Source organism: Arvicanthis niloticus, chromosome 3, assembly GCF_011762505.2.
Source record: "Arvicanthis niloticus isolate mArvNil1 chromosome 3, mArvNil1.pat.X, whole genome shotgun sequence".
Classification (NCBI taxonomy): Eukaryota; Metazoa; Chordata; class Mammalia; order Rodentia; family Muridae; genus Arvicanthis; species Arvicanthis niloticus.
The window spans coordinates 120,592,300-120,615,002 of NC_047660.1; the positions used below are offsets into that span (position 1 = coordinate 120,592,300).

Here is a 22,703-nt window from a genome sequence, read left to right on the forward strand (position 1 = left end):
GGGAATGTTCTGTGGGCTCTGCAGTAGAGTGTGCTTGTGGGCTAATACCAGCTGAGTGTATAAAGAGTAACTTGAATGAAGTTGCAATCTCTTTAAAAACATTGCTCTGCCCTATAAATAGTTTTATCACCCACTCACAAGTAACAGCTCAGAACAAAATGAATTCAATTAATATACCCAATACACCTTTTTTGTAGTTAGACACCCCCATTCTTTTATGTTACAGATTTAATGCACACTTTTGGTAAAGTCTAGAAATATAAAGGATGTAAAACTAATAAAACTATCCATGCAATTTTTACAAGAAAAATCATGATGTTTAACATTTTGCCCAATTTATTTCCTTTTCTCTTTGCACCTTTCTCTATTCTCTTCTCTCATATATACGTACATACACAGAGGTACACTCATCATCAATATACTTGTATATAACACATTTAATGTTGGAATGTTATCATTTTACCTTGTATAGCTTGTTAAATAGTGAAAAGCTTTCATTGGTTACACCATAGTCTACTGATTTTAAAATCCTATAACTTCATGAACACCTCTGGTTCAATATAGTAAAAAAAAAATTGCTCATATGTTACTAAGATCTTGGCCTGGTTAGGAGTTTTATGCATGTATATGTTTAGTACTTATAAGTTGATTCCTAAAGACAGAATTGCTAAGTAGAGATTTTAAAAAATATGAAGGTACTATATATAATCATAATCTAAGAAACATGCATCAAAAATAGGCCACAATAAAGTTTACCACTGATCAACTTTGCCAGTATATAATATATCAATTTCATTAATTATTTATCAATTTGAATAGAGTTTATATGTATTCATTAATAAAATTTTTCTTCTGTTTTAAATTGTCAAATAGTTTTACAATTTTCCTTCAAACAATTATTTTCCAGTAATTCATAAGACACCTTCATATCTTATGAGTGGTATTCTTTTGCCATGTATTTTACAATTATTTATTTACTTGTATCAACAATGAAAAACTCTTGGATAACAGGGGGTGACTATTGAAATACCACCCCAACACAATTCAAGAACATTGAACACTGGCTAGCAGTGAGCAAATTAAAGAATGAATGTTGTCAGTTTTGAGGGAAGTTCTGGTTTGCTACTGTAGAGCATGAGACCTGGAACTGGGGGGTCACTGCTGTGTGGAGAGCATCAGCTCTGAACACTCAGAGCTATGTCATTGTCCCTGTGGATGACAGCTCTATTGCGTTTATCTTAGCAGGACTTCTAACGTGAATGACTATGTAGAGCATCTGCCACACCATAAAATAATCTTGGTATTTAACACTAGAGATTTATACTGCTTTCCACTTGCATTTTAAAATTTAAAACTCAACAGCAATTGTGGCTTTCTGTTAGAAAATTTTCTTCTCAAAATAAAACAAACAAACAAACAAAAAAAGAAAGTTGGGACTGATAATATGGTCCAGTAGGTAAAAGTTCTTCCTATGGCAAGCTTTACAGCCTGAGGTAGATCCCAGGAATCCAAGTAAAGTTGGAAGAAAAGAAAAGAATCCACAAACATGTCTTCTGACCTCCAAACATGTGCTATGGCATGCACTTAGCTTCCCACTCAAATTGCAAATATGAACACACACATTCACACATCATACAAACACACATGATACATATACACATCATACAAACACAAACATGATACATACAAACACAGACACACACATACACACAAAGTAAAATATAGTTCTAAAGCAGGAATGTTGATATTTTCTAGTCATTTAATGTCTCAGAATTTTGTTAAATTAAAAAAAGAACAATGCACATCCTTTCCTACTGAAGCCAGACAAAGCAGTCTAGTTAAGGGAATAAGATCCACAGGCAGGCAACAGGTCAGGAACAGTCCCTGCTCCAGTTGTTGGGGGTGGGGCACATGAAGACCATCTGCATATCTGTTACATTTGTGCAGGGATCCTAGGTCCAGCCCACACTTGCTCTTTGGTTGTTGGTTCAGTCTCTGGGAGCCCCCCAAGGGTCCAGATTAGTTGAACCTGTTGATTTTCTTCTAGAGTCTCTATCACCACTGGGCTCTCAATTCTTCCCCAACTCTTCCATAAGACTTCCTGAGCTCAATCTAATATTTGGCAGTAGGTCTCTGCATCTGTTTCAATCCTCGTCCTGCAGTGACTTGAAGTGCCAGGGTGCGTTGGGACCCAAGGGGCACCACCTACTTTTCAGAAGAGAATGGGAGGAAAAATGAGGGAGGGGTTATGTAAGAGGGCAATGGAAGGAGAAGGGGTTTCCAATAGGGATATAAAGTAAATAAATTAATAGGAAAAAAGAAAAAATGTGTTATATTAAACCATTATTATCATCTCTCAGTTTTACATATAATCCATGGTTGATTTTTCTTCACCCTAAAAGCCATCATTTATAACTGCTTCTCTTTAACATGAGTTCACTAGAGTGAGTGCAGAATTTTGTGCATTTTATTTAAATGAGAGGTTGTGTGCTGTGAAATGGAGAGGCAGCACATAAAGCCCTAAAGTTAACTGTGTGTGTGTGTGTGTGTGTGTGCGCGCGCGCGCACGCGCATGTGCTATGACACACATGTGTAGATCAGAGGACAGTTTTGTGGAATTAGTGCTCTCCTTTCAGTATTATATGAATTCTGGGGATTGAATTCATAGTCACCGGGCTCTGACAGCAAATGCCTTTACTCACTGAGCCAAGAATTTATGAGGCACAAATATGTCTCCTAAATACAGGTTAAGTTTTCATAACCCAAAGGTATAAACCAGGAGTGCTTCTAAGTTCAAACATTTTTGACTTTTAGATAATTTGCAAAAACATGACAGGGTTTCTTGTGGACAAGACCCAAGTATAGGCAAAGATCTATTCATGTCTCATACATACCTTAAATGTAGTATAGAAACCCACTGTGACTAGCCTATCTATACATTCTGCACATAAGGGCAAACAGAGAATTTTTCATGTGGCATCAGATTGATACTCAAAAAGCCTTCAATTTTAAGAACACTTAGGAATTTAGATTTTAAACATGGAATGCTTAACTTGTATTACGGATTTTTTTTTTTTGAGATGAGCCTTCTAGAACATATCTAATGACACCATGAATAATAATGTAGGGGTATAAGCTGTTAGTGATACAGTTTCTAGTCCATTAATGGCGAAGCATAGAGGCTGTTTCACCAGGAAAGGGTCAGACAAATGCAATAACCTTTCTGAGAAATTCTTGTCCTTAAATTTTTTTTTTTACCACATTTTCAATATAACAACATTGAGTTATGATTTGGTCATCAATAATTCCTTTAAGTAAGTCCTGTTTCTTAAAGGTGTATAGATTTAGATATTTAAAAGGCTAGCTAATTTAGCCATTTAAGAGTTAACTCCCACTCCCTGAACAGCAAGTAGCTATGTTGGACTCTATACAAATTGGGTCATGTGCACGCAGGGGCTTCTGATGTTCCTTGGTTGTTTAGCATATGAGATTGCAATAAATAGATTACACTTGCATTACTAAGTTCTTTGATGAAATCTAAATAAAAAATTACTTTGTGAATAGAAATCTGCATGCATTTGAAGCTATAATGGTGAGCCAGTATCATGCATTTAAACCATTTAGGATATTTTCAGTGTGTTTTGAATCAACTGTGTTCCTTGACTTGGAATCCCTGCCTCCTCTTTCTCTTTTGGTACTATTTTGAGATATTTGTCAAGCAACTAATACTGTCTGACCCAAGGTGAACAAAATCTCTAAATATTCAGCTTCTGTGATATTTGCTACAGCTGACATGCACCCAAATTGCTCTTTTCTAATGTAATTCAATTTCATGTTGCTTCAGGTAAAAGCAAGCAGTTCGAGCATGTTTTGAATATAATTCCCGTGGCACTAGGTTTGTGCACACTATGTTATTCTTGTATAAACAGATTTATGGAAGATGAAAATAGGATTCATAAATAAGAAACACAGATTTATTATTATGGAAATATAATCAAATCTAATTCTACAATCAAAAGGAAAAACCCTTTGTAAATTAAAATTAAGAGTTAGAATATATATGTGTATATATATACATATATATATGTGTGTGTGTGTATATATATATATGTATATATATCTATATGTGTGTGTGTGTGTGTGTATCCTAAAATTTAAAAATACTTTGAGAAAGGGAAATAAAGATGTAGAATAGTACAAAAGAAAAAAGAATGCCAGAGAGACACAGAAGACTAGGAGAGGCACAGACAATTTGATCTAATTTACCCTCTCTTGCAGAGCAAGCGAATTCACATGATCTAAATCAATTATGTCAAGTGATTGCCTAATTTATTCATAGATTCCTCCAATTAGAAAATAAAGCACACAGCCCTTTTCTTCAAATTCTAAACAACTGCTTCCATTCTTCTCTGTTTAATGAAATTGAAGGTTTTGGTCTTCTATATTTCCTGGGTTTGATTCTTTCCTCAAATGTTTTCTTTCCTTTGTTCCTTTCTTGCTTTCTTTCTCTTCCTTCCTTCATTCCTTCCTTATTTTAAAGCTTCCTCACTTTCAAGTGCAAACAAAACAAAACAAAACAAAACAAAATCCCTAACTTGTTCGGGTGAGTGAACGAGCTTGCTTGGTGCATGGTGTTACATTCTGCACCTTCCTTCCTAGAATGTCTTTATCTCGATTCCTTTTTGCAACACAATCCAAACATTTGTTCACCCTTTGATTTGCTTCTCATTTAATCATTTGTTTGTACTTTTATTCATTTAATCTTTTGATGTTAGGAGAAGAGAATCTGCCTACACAGTAAGATCAGCCAAATCAATGATGGAGATTAATGGGGTTCCCGAGACTGCAGCCAGATTGCTCTAACCATATTCATTCAACCATCCATCTCATATGTAGTTGGCACACATGCACACAAAATGGGGAGCAGAAGTGCCCAAGAATCATTAGGTATGACCCTGGAGGGGCTTGTAATCCAATTGGAGACAGAAAAAAAATTCTCATTTGGTAGGTTTCCAAAGAGTATAATACTGTGCTAAAATCAGTGATATCAATGGTAACTGCTTCAGGGACTCAAAGAAAGATCTGGGGGGATGGGATAGTCTCCAAGGACAGACACATTTGAACAGGTCCTGAATGGAGGAAGGGATTTAGATGGGAAATAACAAAACATAGGTCTCAGTCTCCTGTTATTAGAAGTAAGACTGGAAGATCCATAAGTTTCGATTTAAATAGAAAGTAAAAATAACTTGGGACCTAGCCATCACACTTAAATAAGTCTGAGTTCGAATTCTTGCTGGGTCACTATATATAACCCACTCTCTTCACACTTTGATAGCCTTATTTATGATGAGTCCATAAATGTCTCTACTTTCAAAGGCTTAAACATAGGATGGTAGTATTTTGAGATGCTGTGGGTGTCTCTATGGATTAGAAGAAGGTCCTAATAACACGGGGACTTAAAGAGAACTGTAGGTTTGACATGATCTCTGTTCCATCTGGAGATGTGACAATTCACTATGACGTATCTCCCATTATTATTTCCTGTCACTCTCCTCAGTCAATAGGACCCACCAACAATGTCAGCAATATAAATACCTTTTAACTTTGTAAGTGGCCAGTGTCTGGCATTTCTTGTGGTAGCATGATTCTGTACCAAAGACTATCTGGCATACACCAATCAATTCCCAAATGCTATGTGCCTCGAACATGACTGTATAGTCACTATAGCGCTGTTACACCTTTTCTTTTTCATAGTCTGGATAAACGGACTTTGGGGTTTGAATACTATGGCTGAAGAATTGGATCGTCTTACCATAGGTAAAGTCTGTGTTTCAGGACCATGGGTGTCATTGTCCTATAGTTATCCTGCCACACACATACTGCTCCTTCAGAAGCACATGGCAGGACACTTAGTCACATTATGTTGTCAAGGCCATGGTTAATTCATGCTTTCCCACAGCTGTACTTACTCGTGCTGCTCAGCAGTTCATTCATCCGTGCACACTGCACACTCTTTTGCCTGGAAATCCCTCTCTGCCTATGCCCTCTACACAGCACCACTCTTTATCCCAGTTTCCCTGGAAATTCTGCACTCTGCTTTGTACATATGTCCCTTTTAAATGCAGCAAACACACTTTTCCTTGCTCCTCACCAGGACTGTCTTTAGAGCGAGCAACAGACCTATGAGATGCTGTGTTTGTCTCAGATCCAGTGAGTTTAGGAACTGCTTTGCTGATTTTATCTTGACACTCATGGAATCTCTTGCGACCTGGAGCTATGGTTTTGGTATGAAGTGTTTCACAAAAAAGTTCATGTATTGAATGCTTTGTCTCTCTAGGAGCTGATCATTTTGGGAGTTTCTAGAACCTTTACGAGGTAGGAGTAGAGCTTAGCTAGAATAAGATTACTAGGCCCAGATCCTTGTGGGTATCTTGTCCCAAAACCACCTTTAGTCTCTCTGTCTCTCTCTCTCTGTCCACCATGAGTAGCTTCTGTCATAGTCTCCCAATGCCATGGTATACTGAATGACACTGAGGGCCCACATAAGACCTCCCTCCCTTTTCTCAATTATTTTGGTCACCATGACAGTGAAGGTAAACACACCTAGCGTACACACAGTTAACTTTAAATAAGCATTTCCCATTTTTCCATCATTCAGCACCCATCATTGAAATCGTGTTAAGAAAGTCTTTTCATTTTTAAGTTGTATGTGAGTGGCACATGCCTGGGAGGCCAGTACTTAGAAGATGAGAGCAGAAGAATGACTGGGTTTGAGATTGGTGTAGGAAGATCCTGCCATCACATATGCACATGCACGAGCTCATACCTGCGCACATATGTATGTGCACACAGGAATGCACACGCACACACATAGCAAAACAAATAAACAAATACCCAAACCAACCAACCAAAATCTTTCACTATGTGGTTTAGGCTGGTCTTGAACTTGTCATCCTCCTGTCTCAGCCTGCTACGTTATGTGTATACATCAACACACTCTTTATTTAAATTAAATTTGGGGAACATTTATATCCACAGACATGTGCCTCTGTCTTTGGTAAGATTACACTCTGAACCTACAGCAAGAGGGCCTGACCAGTAGGCTTTCTTCTAATTTGCTTGGTTGGAGAGAAAGCACTGGGGTTATTTACCTCAGATATACTGATTTATTGAGCTAAGATTTAAAAATCTCCAAGGTAATTTAGTTTTCATCCAATTTTTGTGTGATGATACCTTTTCTTAAGTGCTGAAAATGAGCTAAATGCTTTCCAATTCCTTGGTCTATGCCTGTTTTACTATTAAGGTATCTTAAGCTTGGACCTTCACCTTCTCTCAGTATGTTCAAGACAGTCCTGAAGTGCTTGGGGACTGGGGATTATGCCAATCAATTCCAGGATCAACAGAGGGTCGATAGCTTATTCCCGGTTCACTTAAAACCATCACTCCTGATTAGTCAATTTCCAATATGATCTCTTTTTTAATTTTCAGCTTAATTTTTACATATTGAATAGAGTTGCTAGACACCATTCCTTATGAACACTGGCAACCAGGTGTGTACTGATATATTAGCCTTTATAGTCATGTCTCCTCTTTCTACAAATTGGAGTGCTATATGTGTCATGCTTGATCTCTTTTCAATATGTTTATTCACTTACTGAATTATTACCATTTATACACCCAATCTCTCAAATATTACCCATGTGAATATTTCTACTAAAAAAAAACCCAAAATAATATTAACAAAAACTTACGTTATAGATATAAGATACTGTTGTGTATTGTTAGTGACATGTCTACATTATTTAGGACTGTATTTAACATAGAGGGAGTATCACATATATATTTACTTAATGAATGAATGAATGAAAAACAGATGGATAAATCATTTTCATGTAAAATGAAATCATATTTGCAAGCATTAGATGACTTTTTCATCTTATGAGGGGAGGGTATGCATCTTTGGGGATGCACGCTACTGCTATGTATCCTTCAGCACCAAGAATACAGCATGTGGCATCCCAGTGAAGAGCTCAAGTGTTCTGATAAGAATTAAAACCAAATTATTCTTTAAAAGATTAATTGATTTAAGAGATGAAAAAGTTTTTAGAATCATAAAATGGTCTAAATTTGACTCTAATTCTGGATCATTTTAATTTTTTTTCTAATCATTTAATGAAAGATATAAACATATTGATTAATATATAGTTTGGAACAAATACCTTAGTGAAATATCTGCTTCCCCCTGTGAGCGATGGCTAAAATATGACCTTGTAATGTAGAGTAACATTTTACTTGCAAAAAGTGATATTTCACATAGAATTCTTTCATACAGAATTCCTGCTCAAAGTTCAGATGGTTCACAAAAGAAAACCTAGAACAAAATATATGAAAGATATATTTTTATCTTTAAAATAATTTAAAAAGTAAAATACTCCTTTTAAGTCTATAAAGGCGGCAGAAAAAGGGGGCAACTGGTAACAACCAGAGCCTTTTATGTACTGTCAACAGGAAAAAGTGCTTTTCATGAGGGAACCAATAATTTGGATCAAGAGCATAACATTTTACTACATCTGGTCAACAACTTACAGAAACGTACAATGCTGTAATAATCATTTCACTCCTGAGGAGAACATGTACATAGAGATGAGAATAGAGTTATGCAAGATTAAAGTCTTTACACTTTAATAACACACTACAACTACTTCATCTAAAAGTGGAATGGTTGTCTCTCCTTACTAGTGCTTTAATCTAAGCCTGAAGTGTTTTCTGGGTCAGTCTTCATCATTCAAGATCCTTTTCAGAAGGGATAATTAAAAACTTGCCAAAGTTCATTTAATATGTACTTATTATATCACACATTTTATGTGATATTTAGCTACATGTTAATTACAATAGGTTCAACCAATGAGAGATATTTCAAAACAACTGAAATAGATTTGGCCTGTAATTCCAAGGAGAATTTCAGTGCTTTGTTCTATTTTTTGAGCAGCTGTTTTAGCTTCATTTCTTATGGAGATATTTTCATATTCATACAAAAGTTCTTTTTAAATGAACATGGGGTTGCATTTAAATATGAACAATGACTTAAGAAACAAAAGCAAGCAATATAAGGTTCATATTTGGCTTAGTTAAAAGGATTAGAATCCTACAGAAGAGCTCAATTAACGGTACAGGTACAAGAAAGCAATTTGGGTGCTAAGCTTTAGGTGTGACTGCTGAATATTTCAGTTTTAAAGAATAAAGTAGTTTCCCTATCCATCAAGATTTTCCATCATGTTATAAATCAAGTTCTTCTATACACAGATCAGCTTCATAAATGTCATCATGGATGGAAATTGCAAAATTTCACTAGTGAAGATTCAGTAATAAATATGTCCAAACTTTATTGTTCTCTTTGTGTCTTCTGCAGGAAAAAATGTAACATTACATAATACCTATTTGGAGAGAATTTATTTGTACAGTAATTTAAAAGTCAGTCACCAATTGTTAGGAGATTGTAATTGAGTGGCTCCTTGTTAGTTATCCTAGTAATATTACTTCTTCCACAACTGCTAACATTACTAAAGAACATCACTGACGATTTCCTGTGCTATAGGCACTGGGTTAAGTTTTTTTATGTGACAGATTGTTCTTATTTCAAAGGCTGTTGTTTTCTTTAAAGGGAAGAAACATGATTATTCAAAACACAAGTGATTCCCTCTCTCAAAGGAGGATAAATGAGAGCGAGTGTGATTAAGGCCATTTGTGAGCATGTATGCATTGGAAAGAGTCTGAAAAGGGGAGGATGGAATGAGCCAAACCTCAGAAAATTCTAGAAACATAAGTCAGTATGGAAGTATAATTTCTATACTACAGGAATCATTTCCAATGAACTTAGCCAATTCACCTTGAAAATCTGTTTCTGAGGCAAAAGTGCACACCTTTAATCCCTACACTCAGGAGGGAGAAGCAAGATGGATCTCTGAGTGTGAGGCCAGCCTGACCTATACAGGGAGTTCTAGGACAGCCAGGGCTGTATAATGAAACTTTGTCAAAAAAGAAAGGAAAGGACAGGACAGGACAGGACAGGAAAGGAACGGAACGGAAAGGAAAGGAAAATGTTTCTGTGGGTCTCCACAGAAGCTGAGGAAAAGTTACACAGGAACATAGAGGGAGAGACTTATACCCTTAATAGAGAGCTACTCCTACACAAAGTCTCCGAGTCAAATGGGAACCAATCTGCTTTTGAACCAGGCCTGCATGTTGCACTACTGAGAACAATGAGCTAGCCATAGATGCAGGAAGAGGATCCCTGAAATTCAGCTAATATTAAGAATAATCTAAGACTCATTTTAAAATGTAGCAATTATTTGGAACTTAATTCTTTTTATGATTTTAGCTAGACCAATTCCGATTTTCCTAATGTTCTCAAATGGACTGGTTAGGGTGGAGGCACTCTGAACTGTGGGGAACAACTTTTGTTTCTTTACTGGTTTCTCTGTTTCTGGTGCCTAAGTGCTGCCATGTGCTTTCTGCAAACTCCACTTGCTTCTACGTCAGTCATAATTACAGCTTGGATGTTTGTTTTAACCACATAAGCACACTATGGCATATAAGCCAAGTGTGCTGTCATGGCCTTAAAATCTCAGCTACTCAAGGCTGAGGTTACAGGGTCACACATTTGAGGTTTATCTGCCCAACACAGTAAGCTCATGGTTAGCCTGGGCAACAATTACAACAAAACCCCTTGCACAGAAAGAGAATCTGTATTTCTTACTTACTAAAAAATAATTCCAAGGTTGGTTCCTTTCCCACCATGTCTAAAGTTTCATCCTTTTCTCAGTCTTTATGGGTTGTTTTAATTTACATTACTTTCCCTTCATACCAAGCATAAAAAAAGCAGGAGTCAGTTTTCCATCAGTAACATCTCCCTAGATCAGTGGTTCTCAACCTAGGGGTGGCAACCTCTTTAGGAATTAAATGACCCTTTCACAGGGGTTACCTAAGACCATCAGAAAACACAGATATCCATAGTAAGATTTTTAATAGCAGCAAAATTACAGTTGTGAATTAAAATAATTTTATTGTTGGGGGTCATCACAACATGAGGAGTTGTATTAAAGGGTCACAGCATTAGAAAGGGTGAGACACACTATCCTATGTCCAAAGTTTTTAAGCTTGTTGTGCCTTACAGTGTGGCTGCTATTGCTCGATATACCTAGGGTGTGCACCAATGTACAAATTTGGATTTTTCAGTAACAAGTAGGAGAGTACCTAAGCAGAGCTTCTCTGAGCTGAGAAACCTCCTCCTCCAGGTGTTGTATCTTTATGTCTTTTAACCGGTTTTCATTGGACATGGTTTCTGGGCCCCTCTACAGTATCTGGATCCATTTTATATTGTCATGGTGCCTATTAAAATATTGTATTCAATTAAATGAAATCTTGTATGTGTGCACTATAGTAAAGCAGTTGTGTTACTTGATCTGATAACATAACAAGTTCATACAGAAACAGCTGCGTCAGGAAAGCAGCTAAAGGCACAGGGCATCATCACAGAGGTTACCATGCGGAATCTTGAGTCTTACACTAGGACAATTGCACTTTCACCAACCTGCCTTCAAGAGAATACCTTATCTTTCATCACTCTGTCTTAGAGAGCTTCTACTTCACTCAGTTCAGGCCAGATTTGAATGTGGCTTCAGGAAGTTATCTCTATCTGAAATGTTCTTGTTTATTCACTATATACAACTTTACTATCTATTGATCTAAACAGAATAAACACATCCTGTTATTTACTTGGATATTTATTGTTTTGCTTATGATAAGTATCCAGTAAGTGCTCGTTGGGTAGATACTTTCTTTTTGTTATTTGAATGTGTGGTGGTTTGAGTAGGAATGGCCCCCAATGACTCCTGTATTTGAATGCATGGCTCATAGGAAGCGGCAATATTAGGATGCCCAGGGTATGCCCAGTGTGGTACATGGCCTCCTTCTGCTGCCTAAGGATCACCAGGTAGAATTTTCAACCAGTACCATGACTGCCTGTATGCTGCCATGCATCCCATCATGATGACAATGGACTAAACCTCTGAAGCTGTAAGCCAGCCCCAATTAAATAACTAAATGGTTTCCTTTATAAGAGTTGCTGTGGTCATGGTGTCTCTTCACAGAAATGGAACGCCTAACTGAAACAGTATGTATAATATGTGAGTGTGGGCATGTATAATATGTGAGTGTGGGCACACATGTCAGTGTGCATGCAGCGGTCAGAGGATAACTTGCAGGAGATGGTTTTCCCTTTCCAGCACGGCTTTCTAGGATCAAGCTCATGTTACCAGGCTTTTTGGAAACATTTTTAACTGAACCGTCTCACTAGCCTTAATTCTATTGTCACAACTCTGGGGCCCAGTTTTCATGAACATTATGTCAGCCCAACAGAATGCCCATTTTCTGGGACAACCTGTTTTGTAAAATCGGTGTTTCCATTCCATTCTAGATTGTCTTCCTCCAAGTTACACATAGCCAGGTTCTATCAGAGTCCCCAAGTATTTAAAATCTCTTCAAAATATATAATTTCCTTGTACTGAAAACTTTCAAAATCCTTTATTCTGACATTGTGAAATGCAGTTATTCAAATGGGTGCCTTGTTCTTGGCTAATGGGAACTTAACTACCTAATGATTACACCTTTTGCTGAGGTGTTTTATTTTTGTTTTGTTTTGTTTGTTTTTGGACAAATAAGAAGCTCCAAGCGCAGAGTCTTATGGGACTTGCTATTTAACTTCCTTAGGGTGATAATGAACATCTAATTGGTAAATTTCAGGAACGCACATTCTAATGGTATACCTGTACCTCAGTATATAACTTGACTCATTGATCTCACTCAGAAAGCAAACAGAAACATATTGAAGGTCAATATTACATATAGTACTTCCATGACTTGTCCATTTATAAATTCTAACATGGAAAAGAGGCCCTGGTTATTTCATACATCCTATGCAGGTTGTTAATGGCCACTACTCTTGATGAATTCTAGCAATCTAAGATAGCTGGCTTATAATGATGGTCCATTTAGAGCACAAGAATAACAATTCTTTTCACTTCCATATTCAGACAGCCCTACTTTTCCAGCTGGGGCACGATCCTTCTATATACTTAAAGAAAACTAACACAGAAACCCAGTGGCTCTGCTCTCCACCTGATACCTGTTAGGAATCCTTAACAATGGGCCATCATACTCATTCCTAGATTACACCAAAAGTTCCTTTGGAAGCCTATCCTTAACTCCAGGGCATTCCTTTCCTGTTTTAATATAGAAACAGTCACCACATCTCCCATCACATACTGGTTCCTGGGGTTTAATGTAGTATGGCAAATAGTGGGTACTCAGTAAGCATTTGTTCACCAGTGACCAATTGTCTAGTTCTGCCTTGATAAGGTACAAATCTAGCTCACCTAGTGTTTCTTCCTGATCACTCCCTGGACTAACTGAGAAGGTGAGTAAACACTATCTTTTGGAGTTAGCATTAATTTCTATTTACCAACCAGATTTGTTTGTTATTTTAACATTAGACTTGGTGCTAAAATAGCAACTTTGGTTGAGCTTTTACCATCTTCAAAGGAATTATTTATTGATGAGAATAATAAAGAAAATCCACAGGATTAATTTTATGTTAAAATACATCAATATATAACATATTAATAAACTAGTATGAAATCAGAATGTATAATTTTACAATTTTTGTATTCAGTCTTCAGGGTATTTGTCATATTCTATATACAAAAATAAAAAAATGAAATATACCATTACAAAAATAACATTAAAAACAAAGTAGAAAAGTGGGGCTAATTTACTTATTTCATTTCCATCTTTGATCTCATATGAAAGGTGACAATTTCTGAGAGGAATAACCCAAACCTACAAAAGAGTTCTATTCAAAATACTTCTCTAATGTTTGCCTTTATAGGTACAGAAAATCAAGTTGTGTATAGCTTACAACAACTGTGTGTCTACAAACATCCCCTAAATTTAAAAACTAGAAGCTACTAACAAAGAACAAAACTGCTGACTAGCAGATCCTCAAAGACAATCAGCCTATCTTCTGAGTATGGAGAAAGTTATGCAAGACACATGCAGTCTGCAAAAGGAGACCAGAAAATATGTGATATTAACAACCTTCATTGTCAGAAAACTTCCTACAGTTTCATCTGGCCGCCTCGTGCACCACTGTCGTCTCATTTCCTCCCATTGAGCAGAGGCAGACAGCTGCTCAGGGTTCCTCAGCTGCACTGCCCTTCGTCCTCTCACCCTGTGTTACAGACGCCATCTGAAACAGGAGTCGGAGCCCAAATGGAAGCAGGATACAAATTTCTTTTTAAAAAAATCTTGTGAGAAACAGCATTTTAAACTTGACTTTGAATGGGGCTATAGATTAGGTCAACAAAGGGGCCAAAATCCTGAAGTGCTGTCCCTTAAATAATTGAGACTAATTCTTAAACACTATTATGGGGTCATAAAACACCAAGCCTGGAAATTAAAGATTTTTATGCCTCATCAAAAAGTCTTTGAATGTAGTTCCCTGGCATCCTGCCAATAAGGGCAGCTCTTGGGGGGGAAACCCTATGCCAAAGGCCAAAAAGGCAGCTGTGTTATTCAGCTTCTGAGGGCTTCCAACTCAACACCCACACAAGCTCAATTATGAACAAATTAAAGGGATCCAGACGGAACATAGTAATTCTGGTAATTTAAATAAATAGAGGAAAGTCTGCAATTAGTAGAGAAAGATTGATTTTCTGGAAAACCCCAAAGTATCTACACAGTCCCTTAAATTGCACCCCAGCCTTTGAATAAGTATAGTTACAGCCAATTGCTTAAAAATAAATTTCTTGCACTTATTATTTTAATCATCATTGATCTGTCTTAAACATGACCACATGCATGCTCCAAAGATATCTAATAAATATTGAAACAAAAATGGCCTCCCCAAATCTAGACTAGTTCCACAGAAATTAAGAATACCAATTAAAACTGCTGGCAATTTTTGCATTATGCTTTACAGTATAGCCATACTGAAACTGTTCTGGGGAAATTTCACGCGTAAGACTATAGTTAACCAAATGAACTTTACAAGTTAAGAGAAAACAGCTATTCAAAAGGAATCAGAGATTAATTGTGTAAAAGCTACTAATTAGCTTGCATTTAGTTTATTAACAAAGAAAAATATATACTGTCACTCCACATAGATCCTTACAAATTCCTTAATAAAATTCAATACTGGTTCTTGATTTAAAGAATAAAGGGACTAATGAAAAAGTTTAGGAAACTAGGATTACAAAGAAGCTATTTTAGCCTGATAAAGTGGTTCTCTCAGGAACCTATAAATACCATTTACACACAGACAAACACCCCACACACACCCATACACACGTACAATGAGGAAACATTTCTATCAAATCTTTAAACTCACTTTAATTATTTGATTCTAATGTTCATGGGAGAGTCAATGCATTCGATGAGCCAAAGTAATTTAATTTGAAAAGAAAATCTAGTTTTCTACTTAAAAAGATAAATCGGAAGAAAGTTATCCTATAAGTAACTAAAATTCAGAGTAATAGCATGATGATTTATGTAGGGTGGCACCTTGTGCAGGGCAGATTTATATGTTAATAAACCAGCATGGCTATAAACCCACCCATGTATAATTGTAAAGGAGTCTAGTATCTAACAAGGTTGCATTCCAAATTAATAGGAAAGGTTAAATAATATATTAAGTTTTTATTTTTTCTTTAGAAATATTCATATACTATGCATAAAAATATATTATTAATCATTTTCCCAAAAGCCACTTGAAAAAAATAAATGAGATAAATAGGACACCAAAACCCAGAACCAAACCAAACCAAACCAAACCAAACCAAACCAAAGGAAGACAAAAAGGGGTTGTATGCAATGGATCTAAACTGTGCCTGTGTTTCTCTGTGCATGTGTTGCAGGGAGGGTGGCTGGCTACATCTCTGTGAAGGAGCCAGAGTTTAACCATAGCGATGGTCTCAATCACTTTGCACCTTAGATTTGAGACAGGGTCTCTCACTGTACCTGGAGTCTCTTGTTGGTTGAACTGGCTATCCAGCAAACTCCTGAAGGTCTTGCTGTGTGACTTCCCTTTTCCTACATTACAAAGCATACTCACTTCTTCTGCTTTTAAGGTGAGTACTAGGACTCTAGGCTCAGGTCCTCATGGTTTTACAGCACACACTTTATTGACTGAGTACTTGCATCAGTCCCATGAAACCATGCTTTATGGTAAATGATACTAAGATCAAAGGGAAAACACAACTAACAATTTACAACACTACAATACTATTCTTAAAAAAAAAATAAAATAAAAAGAAACAAATGACATTCTGGCAAAGGACAAATAAATGAATTCAAATAAGAAGATAAAAATGGGCCAAAAGAAAGATACATGAAATAAAACCTTCTGTCAAGTTCAAGTTCCAATTAAATGAGAAAGAGAAAAGCAAAGTGTAAATCAAGAGAGTCTTTCATTCAGTACTACATAACTATGCAATGATTCCAGTGTACATGTGGCAGGATCATGTGCATGATGGCTGAGCAAAGTGCACAGCACATCAGGCAGGGACATTTGTATGTCAGCCCTGAGTGTGCCTGGTGACTGGGGGAGGGGGTGGGGAGGTGGAGGCTGAAGTTTTCATAAGACTTTGCCTGTCTTTGGAAAAAATATAAGGAAAAATGGTAAATAAGTAAAAATGAGTAACTGGCATTTTACCTTTAAAAATTCATCTCAACATCTGAAAAAGGATTCAATTAGAAGTTACGGTTATGGTTTGACGCAGTACCAAGCATGACACAGAGATGGTGCCCATGACCCTTTGAAGATTCCTATAGATATTTAAAAAGACAGTTTGGGCTACACAGTTCCAGCTGGCCTTAAATCAACCTCCTCTTGCCTCATCTACCCAAGTGGCTGGAGTTATACGTGTCTTAAGCATCTACCACCACACTTAGGTCATGGAAAGTTTTTGACAAGAGAACTAGCCAGTCTAAAGTCATCACTCAATAAATAAATATGAACATTTATCCTTTTATGTCTTTATTTTTAGCCATATGAAGCTGATGCTTTTTCCAGGTTAAGAAAATATTATATGAGTATTCTGTCTTAATATTGTAGATGTTTTTAAAAATGAGAATTAAATCCAGGGCCCTGTGCATGCCAGGGAAGTACTGTACCAGATGAAGCACATTTCCAGCCCTAGGCTTTATTATTAGTTTTTAACTTTTGAAGTTGTGTTTTATCCTGCTGAGAGCATTATTTCCTTAAACATTATCATTACCAACACACACACACACACACACACACACACACACACATATATATATATATGTACATATGTATATACACACATACAATCAAGAGTTCTCAATGGTACTTTAAGCCGCAAACAACACCCGACTTCTGTAATCAAAGAGTAGACACCGCCAAGTGCTCAGCACTAGAGCATCGCAGGGTTTACTCAGTGTGAAAGACAACACATTTAGGAAGCTCAGTTCACTCAACTTTTTCTCTGTGGATAAGGACCAAGATGGTCCTATACAGCCTACTATGGAACTCTCTTAGCCTTAAGCTCATACATCTCAGAAGGGGCTCAACTTTGACAACTACTGAAATAAAAAGGTTTGATAGCATCCAACTAAGTCACTTTGGAACAGTACATTTTAAACCATGTAGTTCTTTTTTTTTCTTTTTCTTTTCTTTTTTTCTTAGAACTTAGCTCTTTAAACAAAATACCCCATGGATTTTTGAATAAATTGAACAAACATGATTATTACCATTTTCATTAGAGTATAACTATCATGACTAATAAAACCATGATATTTCATAATATTTCATATTTCATAATGAAATTTCATAATAATACATATTTCATAAATAAGATTCCATTTGAAAGAGAAAGTTTTCTCAAAAATAAAGTGTCAGCATTAATTATAGCATCACATCCCTCAACATTCATCAGAGAAGCTTCTATTCATATAGTAGATGACAATTAACATGGAGACAGACAAATAATTAAGGTATAGAGAAAGAGTGACTCCAGAATCCCCAGCCCTTATGGGACATCCATATTATGCCCCTGTTCCCAAGATCATTACAGAAGAGGGGACTAAAGGAGTACAAGAGCCAGAGGCAGCAATGACAAGGAAACTGTGTCTACTATGAACTGACAGGGATAGCATGCGCCTGACCCTTGCAAGCTCAAGCCAGACCAAAGACCAACATGGAGAAAGGAGGTAAGCATGGAGTCTCACCATTAGCTGAGGCAGTATTAGCAAGTGAAATGGAGAAAGTACGTTTTTGTTTAAGAGTATAGCCTCTGGTGAGTCAACCACCCTCCAGTGGAAAGCCATAGCCTCAGGAATATATGGGAAAGATAGGACTACTTGGACTTGATGTTAAAAAAAAAATAGTGAGTAGGGTGAATTTGGAAGGAGCTGAGGATGGGGGGCAAATATGATAAAAAAAATTAATACTTTTGTACATGACTGAGGTTTAATAATTATGTAGACTATTTTTTTCTCTCCAAAAATGGATGATATACTAATTTTATCTCTGGCACAGATTTTAGAATTATAATGCTAGCCACTTATTTTTTTAATTAAATGAGGAAAACAGCAATATATTTTCCTCCCCAAATTTAAGAGCCGTTTTTATCCATTCATCTTATTTATAGAGAAACTGGCAAGACAGAACAGGAAATGTTTATCAAGCACTTCAAGAAAATGAATTGCTCCTTAAATTATTAGTAGTCACAGATGTCACTGTCACATTAGCCTTTTGGTTTGTCACAGGTTTGCTCTCGAGCAGGTCCTCTTATGAGCAGTGCTCGTGGCAGCCTCCTTGTTGAGCTTTTCTGTCTGTCTCACACTATAGGCTATTAGAGCAAATGCTTTTCAACGATTTAGTTAATTTATAGAAAATGGAATCAATTTCCCTTGTTTCATTGTGATTGAACATTTTCCTGAGCTTCTGTAAATGAGCAACAGATAAGACCTATTTATCAGACCATTGGGTAGAGCTTGCAGTTTTGATAATTCTGTTTCCTTGTTAATGTTAATGATATATGTAATACGCCTCAAGAAAAAAAAAAAAAAAAACACTTGCAGAGGTTGGCCCCTGAACACTCAAGATAAAATGAATATTTTTCTCCGAGTGTATGCTACACTCTGTAACTCCCAGAGGATGGGAACAATGTACCTCAGTGTCTGAAAAGCCTTACAGCCTTGTGCTCTGCTCTACACTGTTGCCAGAGTCCTAGGTCTTCCCTTGAAGCCAACAAATCCTATGCTGTTTAGTCAATGCAACAGATCCAAGACACTGCTCCCTCTCTAATGTCTTAGGATTTGGGGGATATTTAGTTGACAAAACCAATGGGGAACACCATTTGTTTCAACTTTCTTCCTAGGCCAAACAACAGCTATGCTACGATATATGCAAACTGGAACCAGTACACAAATGCAAAGGCGGGCGAGCTAAAGGTTTTTTTTTTGTTTGTTTGTTTTTCGTTTTTTGTGCCATTCAAGTTTTCCAGAATTAGTTGTTTGTTTGTTTTTTTTTCTTTCCCAGCTACAGAGGGAGAGAATTATGTGGACTACTTCATAAAACTAACAACTCTCTTTCCTGTTGAAGCACGTTAATCATAATTACATGTGTGATTAACTATGTGTGACTGGAGAGATAGACTGAACAGCTTCTGAAGTTGAAGAGACAAAAACTGGACTGCTTTTGAAATTTAGATGGGTAGAGACTGGACAACTGACCTGATGCATCTCCCCATTACTTACCAAGGTCCATGCTCTTGGAGGCTTTCAGGTTAATCGATTCGGGCTGCCTGGCTGGTGTCACAACTCTGAAGTTGACATGTTGATCTGGGAAATATCCTGTGGAATCCACTCCAGAGCTATGGAAAGAGGATGTTATATTTGGGTTTAGACTAAGAGACGGGGAGGGAGGAAGACTATGAATGGATATGGATACATAGTTCTCACACTGCATACATTCCCTCATCATTTTTCTTCATCCTATAGACATGTATTGTTTTACTATCTTTCATCTTTTTTTACAGTACAGTCATTCCCCCCTCTCGTTCTGCCCTCTGACAGTTCCTCATCCCATTCCTCCTCCCCCATCTCCAAGAGGATGTCCTGACCCCTACAACCCCCACACTCTGCAAAGCCTCCCCATTTCCTAGGGCCTCAAGTCTCTCGAGAATTAGGTGTGTCTTCTCTCACTGAGGCCAGACCAGGCAGTTCTCTGCTGTATATGTGTCAGGGGCCTCAGACCAGCTAGTGTAGGCTGCTTGGTTGGTGGCTCAGTGTCTGAGAGATCTCGGGGGTCTGGATTTGTTGAGACTGCTGGTCTTCCTGTGGGGTTGCCCTCCTCTTCAACTTCTTCCAGCTTTTCCCTAATTCAACCACAGGGGTCCCTGACTTCAGACCATTGGTTGGGTGTAAGTATCTGTGCAGCCACGTATTTTAAACCCATTCTTGATCCTCAGACTTCTTTTATGGAATGTAACAGTTCTGGCCTATGTATGTTATCCTGCAATATAATTTAACTATTGTGTTTTGGTTAATAGCGTCTTTTGTTCTTCCAGTGGTTTTTTCTAATTAGGATCCTGCTGTATCATATACACCTCAGGTGGCTGAGGGGTACTCAGCAAGCCCAAGACTTCAAAGGATGTTGCTAGATACTAGCCCAGCCCAAAGTGGGCTAAGAGATTCCTATGGGATAAGTGGGCCCTTTTAAAGAGCAGTGAAAGGGATATCTCCATAAAGAAAACCATCTTGAATGACTGATGGTTGCAGAAGACTGAGTTTTACCTTTTTTGGTGATCTTCAAAGAGTAATGTTAATGCAAGCAGAGTCTGTCCATCAATAACACCAAAAGAAAGCCATAGGAACAGCACAGTTGACAATTTAGACACAAATACATTAAATGCCCTTTATGGATTTCTTAGTACTTGGGGTCAATCTAGAGAATGTTGCTTCTACTGAATACTCTATTTTGTTTGGGGATCCAGTACAAAGGATTATATAAAGAGATTTCAGATAATGGCTTACTTTTGTTTAGAAAGAAGTATGCACTTTCCATAAATTAAGTTGCAACTGCTTTCTCCTTTGTACTCGGGTTTGCTAACATGTATATTAGCAGCTCATCTCAGCATGATTTCTGTCCTAAACTCAGACTGGGTGACAAATCTGAATCCTTAGACAGTCTGAAAGAATTGAGGTCAGACATTTTAAACAACAAACAGCAACAATTACTTTAACCTTGAACGAGGATTCCTCTAAAATACAGAGAACAATCTCAACTTTTAAACTAAATACAGTAGCCACGTTTAATTTTTTTAAATTTGTCATTGATATTTAATATTCCCTGTCATTATTGTGAAATAATTATCCTTATGAACAAATAAATGAATCTATACTATTATAACCCAGTGGGTAGAAATAGAACATCTCCTGAGAAGTACCACAGTACATTAATCAAGAGTCAGGGTGATAGAACACAAAGGGCCAGTTTACATCCTGACTGCAACTTGTTAGATGTGTGACTCAAGCAAGTCATTGTACCACAATGTCCTTTTACATAAAAGGAATATAATTATATTGTACACCCTTAGGCTTCAGTCTCCTCATCTATAAAGTGCGCAGTAAGAGAATCACTCTGTAAGGCCATTGTAAAAGTTTTAACAAATTTGAATATGCAAAATAGTGAGAATAGAGCCTACCACACAGTAAGAACTCAATGATTGTCATATTTTAATATCAGTAAGCTGCATTTCTGTGTGCTAAGGTGGTTACAGAATGAAGGCTCAGGATTCTCTCCAATGCAAACAGTATACTAATTTCCATGAAAACTATGTAGAAAATTTGAGTTTACTCTTTATTGTTACACAGACTCTTGGGGTTTCTTTCTTCGTATCTGGGTACATTGCCAATGGAGAAAGTGTTATAGACATGTCCAGTGATGCCAGAGAAAGCCAATTGTGCCCAGGAATCCATGACTCATTTAGTGTTACTGATGCCAGTATGGTCAAATGGAAGTATTCAGATTTCTCCTTTTAATTTTACAGAATTCAGAGATGCCACTGAGATCAAGAGCTACCTTGTGCTTTGGTACTGTGATAGCATGTGTCTTTACATATGTTATTCATCCTTGATTTGCACAGAAGACTTTATGGTTTGATCTTGTGTGATGATGCAGGTTTAATGTCAGCAGGACATTGATCTTGACAGATTCAAAGAAGAGACAGAAGGAATTAAGAGTCATCCATCTCTTAGATAAGAGTCTGAGGCTCAAAGAAGGGGACTGGTGGTCTTAGGTCACACAGCTGCTTAAGAGCAAACCCTAAAGCCGAGTCACAAGCTGGAATTAAAATACTGGTTTGAATATATAAATATTAAAGTCTTTTCCTTCTAAATTGAAGGTCTGATCAGTTTTCTAAGTAACTTGCATTTTAGATTTGCTTTTGCTTCAACAGAGTATTGGTTGTGGTGAAAGAAAAGAAAACCAAGTAGCTGATCAAAGATTATGCTGCATATTTTAATAACAGCCTTCAGGGAAGATGTTTATGGCCAATATGAATATTCCTCTTCAAAACAAAGATTTCACTGCATTTAATGCCCTCTGCTCATAGCAGACT

At 37.0% G+C, this 22,703-nt stretch overlaps 1 protein-coding gene across 2 annotated transcripts in view; it reads right to left on the reverse strand.

Annotated features, from left to right (window-relative positions):
- Positions 1-22,703, reverse strand: part of Pard3b (par-3 family cell polarity regulator beta) — a 960,833-nt gene that overhangs the window by 372,051 nt on the left and 566,079 nt on the right. For both annotated transcript variants that reach the window (XR_013109510.1, XM_034497678.3), the window contains exon 15: positions 19,840-19,955. Coding sequence is in view for 1 of the 2 variants with exons in the window: in XM_034497678.3 (XP_034353569.1) it covers positions 19,840-19,955 (116 nt within the window). In the remaining variant the exon portion in view is untranslated. The remainder of the gene's footprint in view (positions 1-19,839; positions 19,956-22,703) is intronic.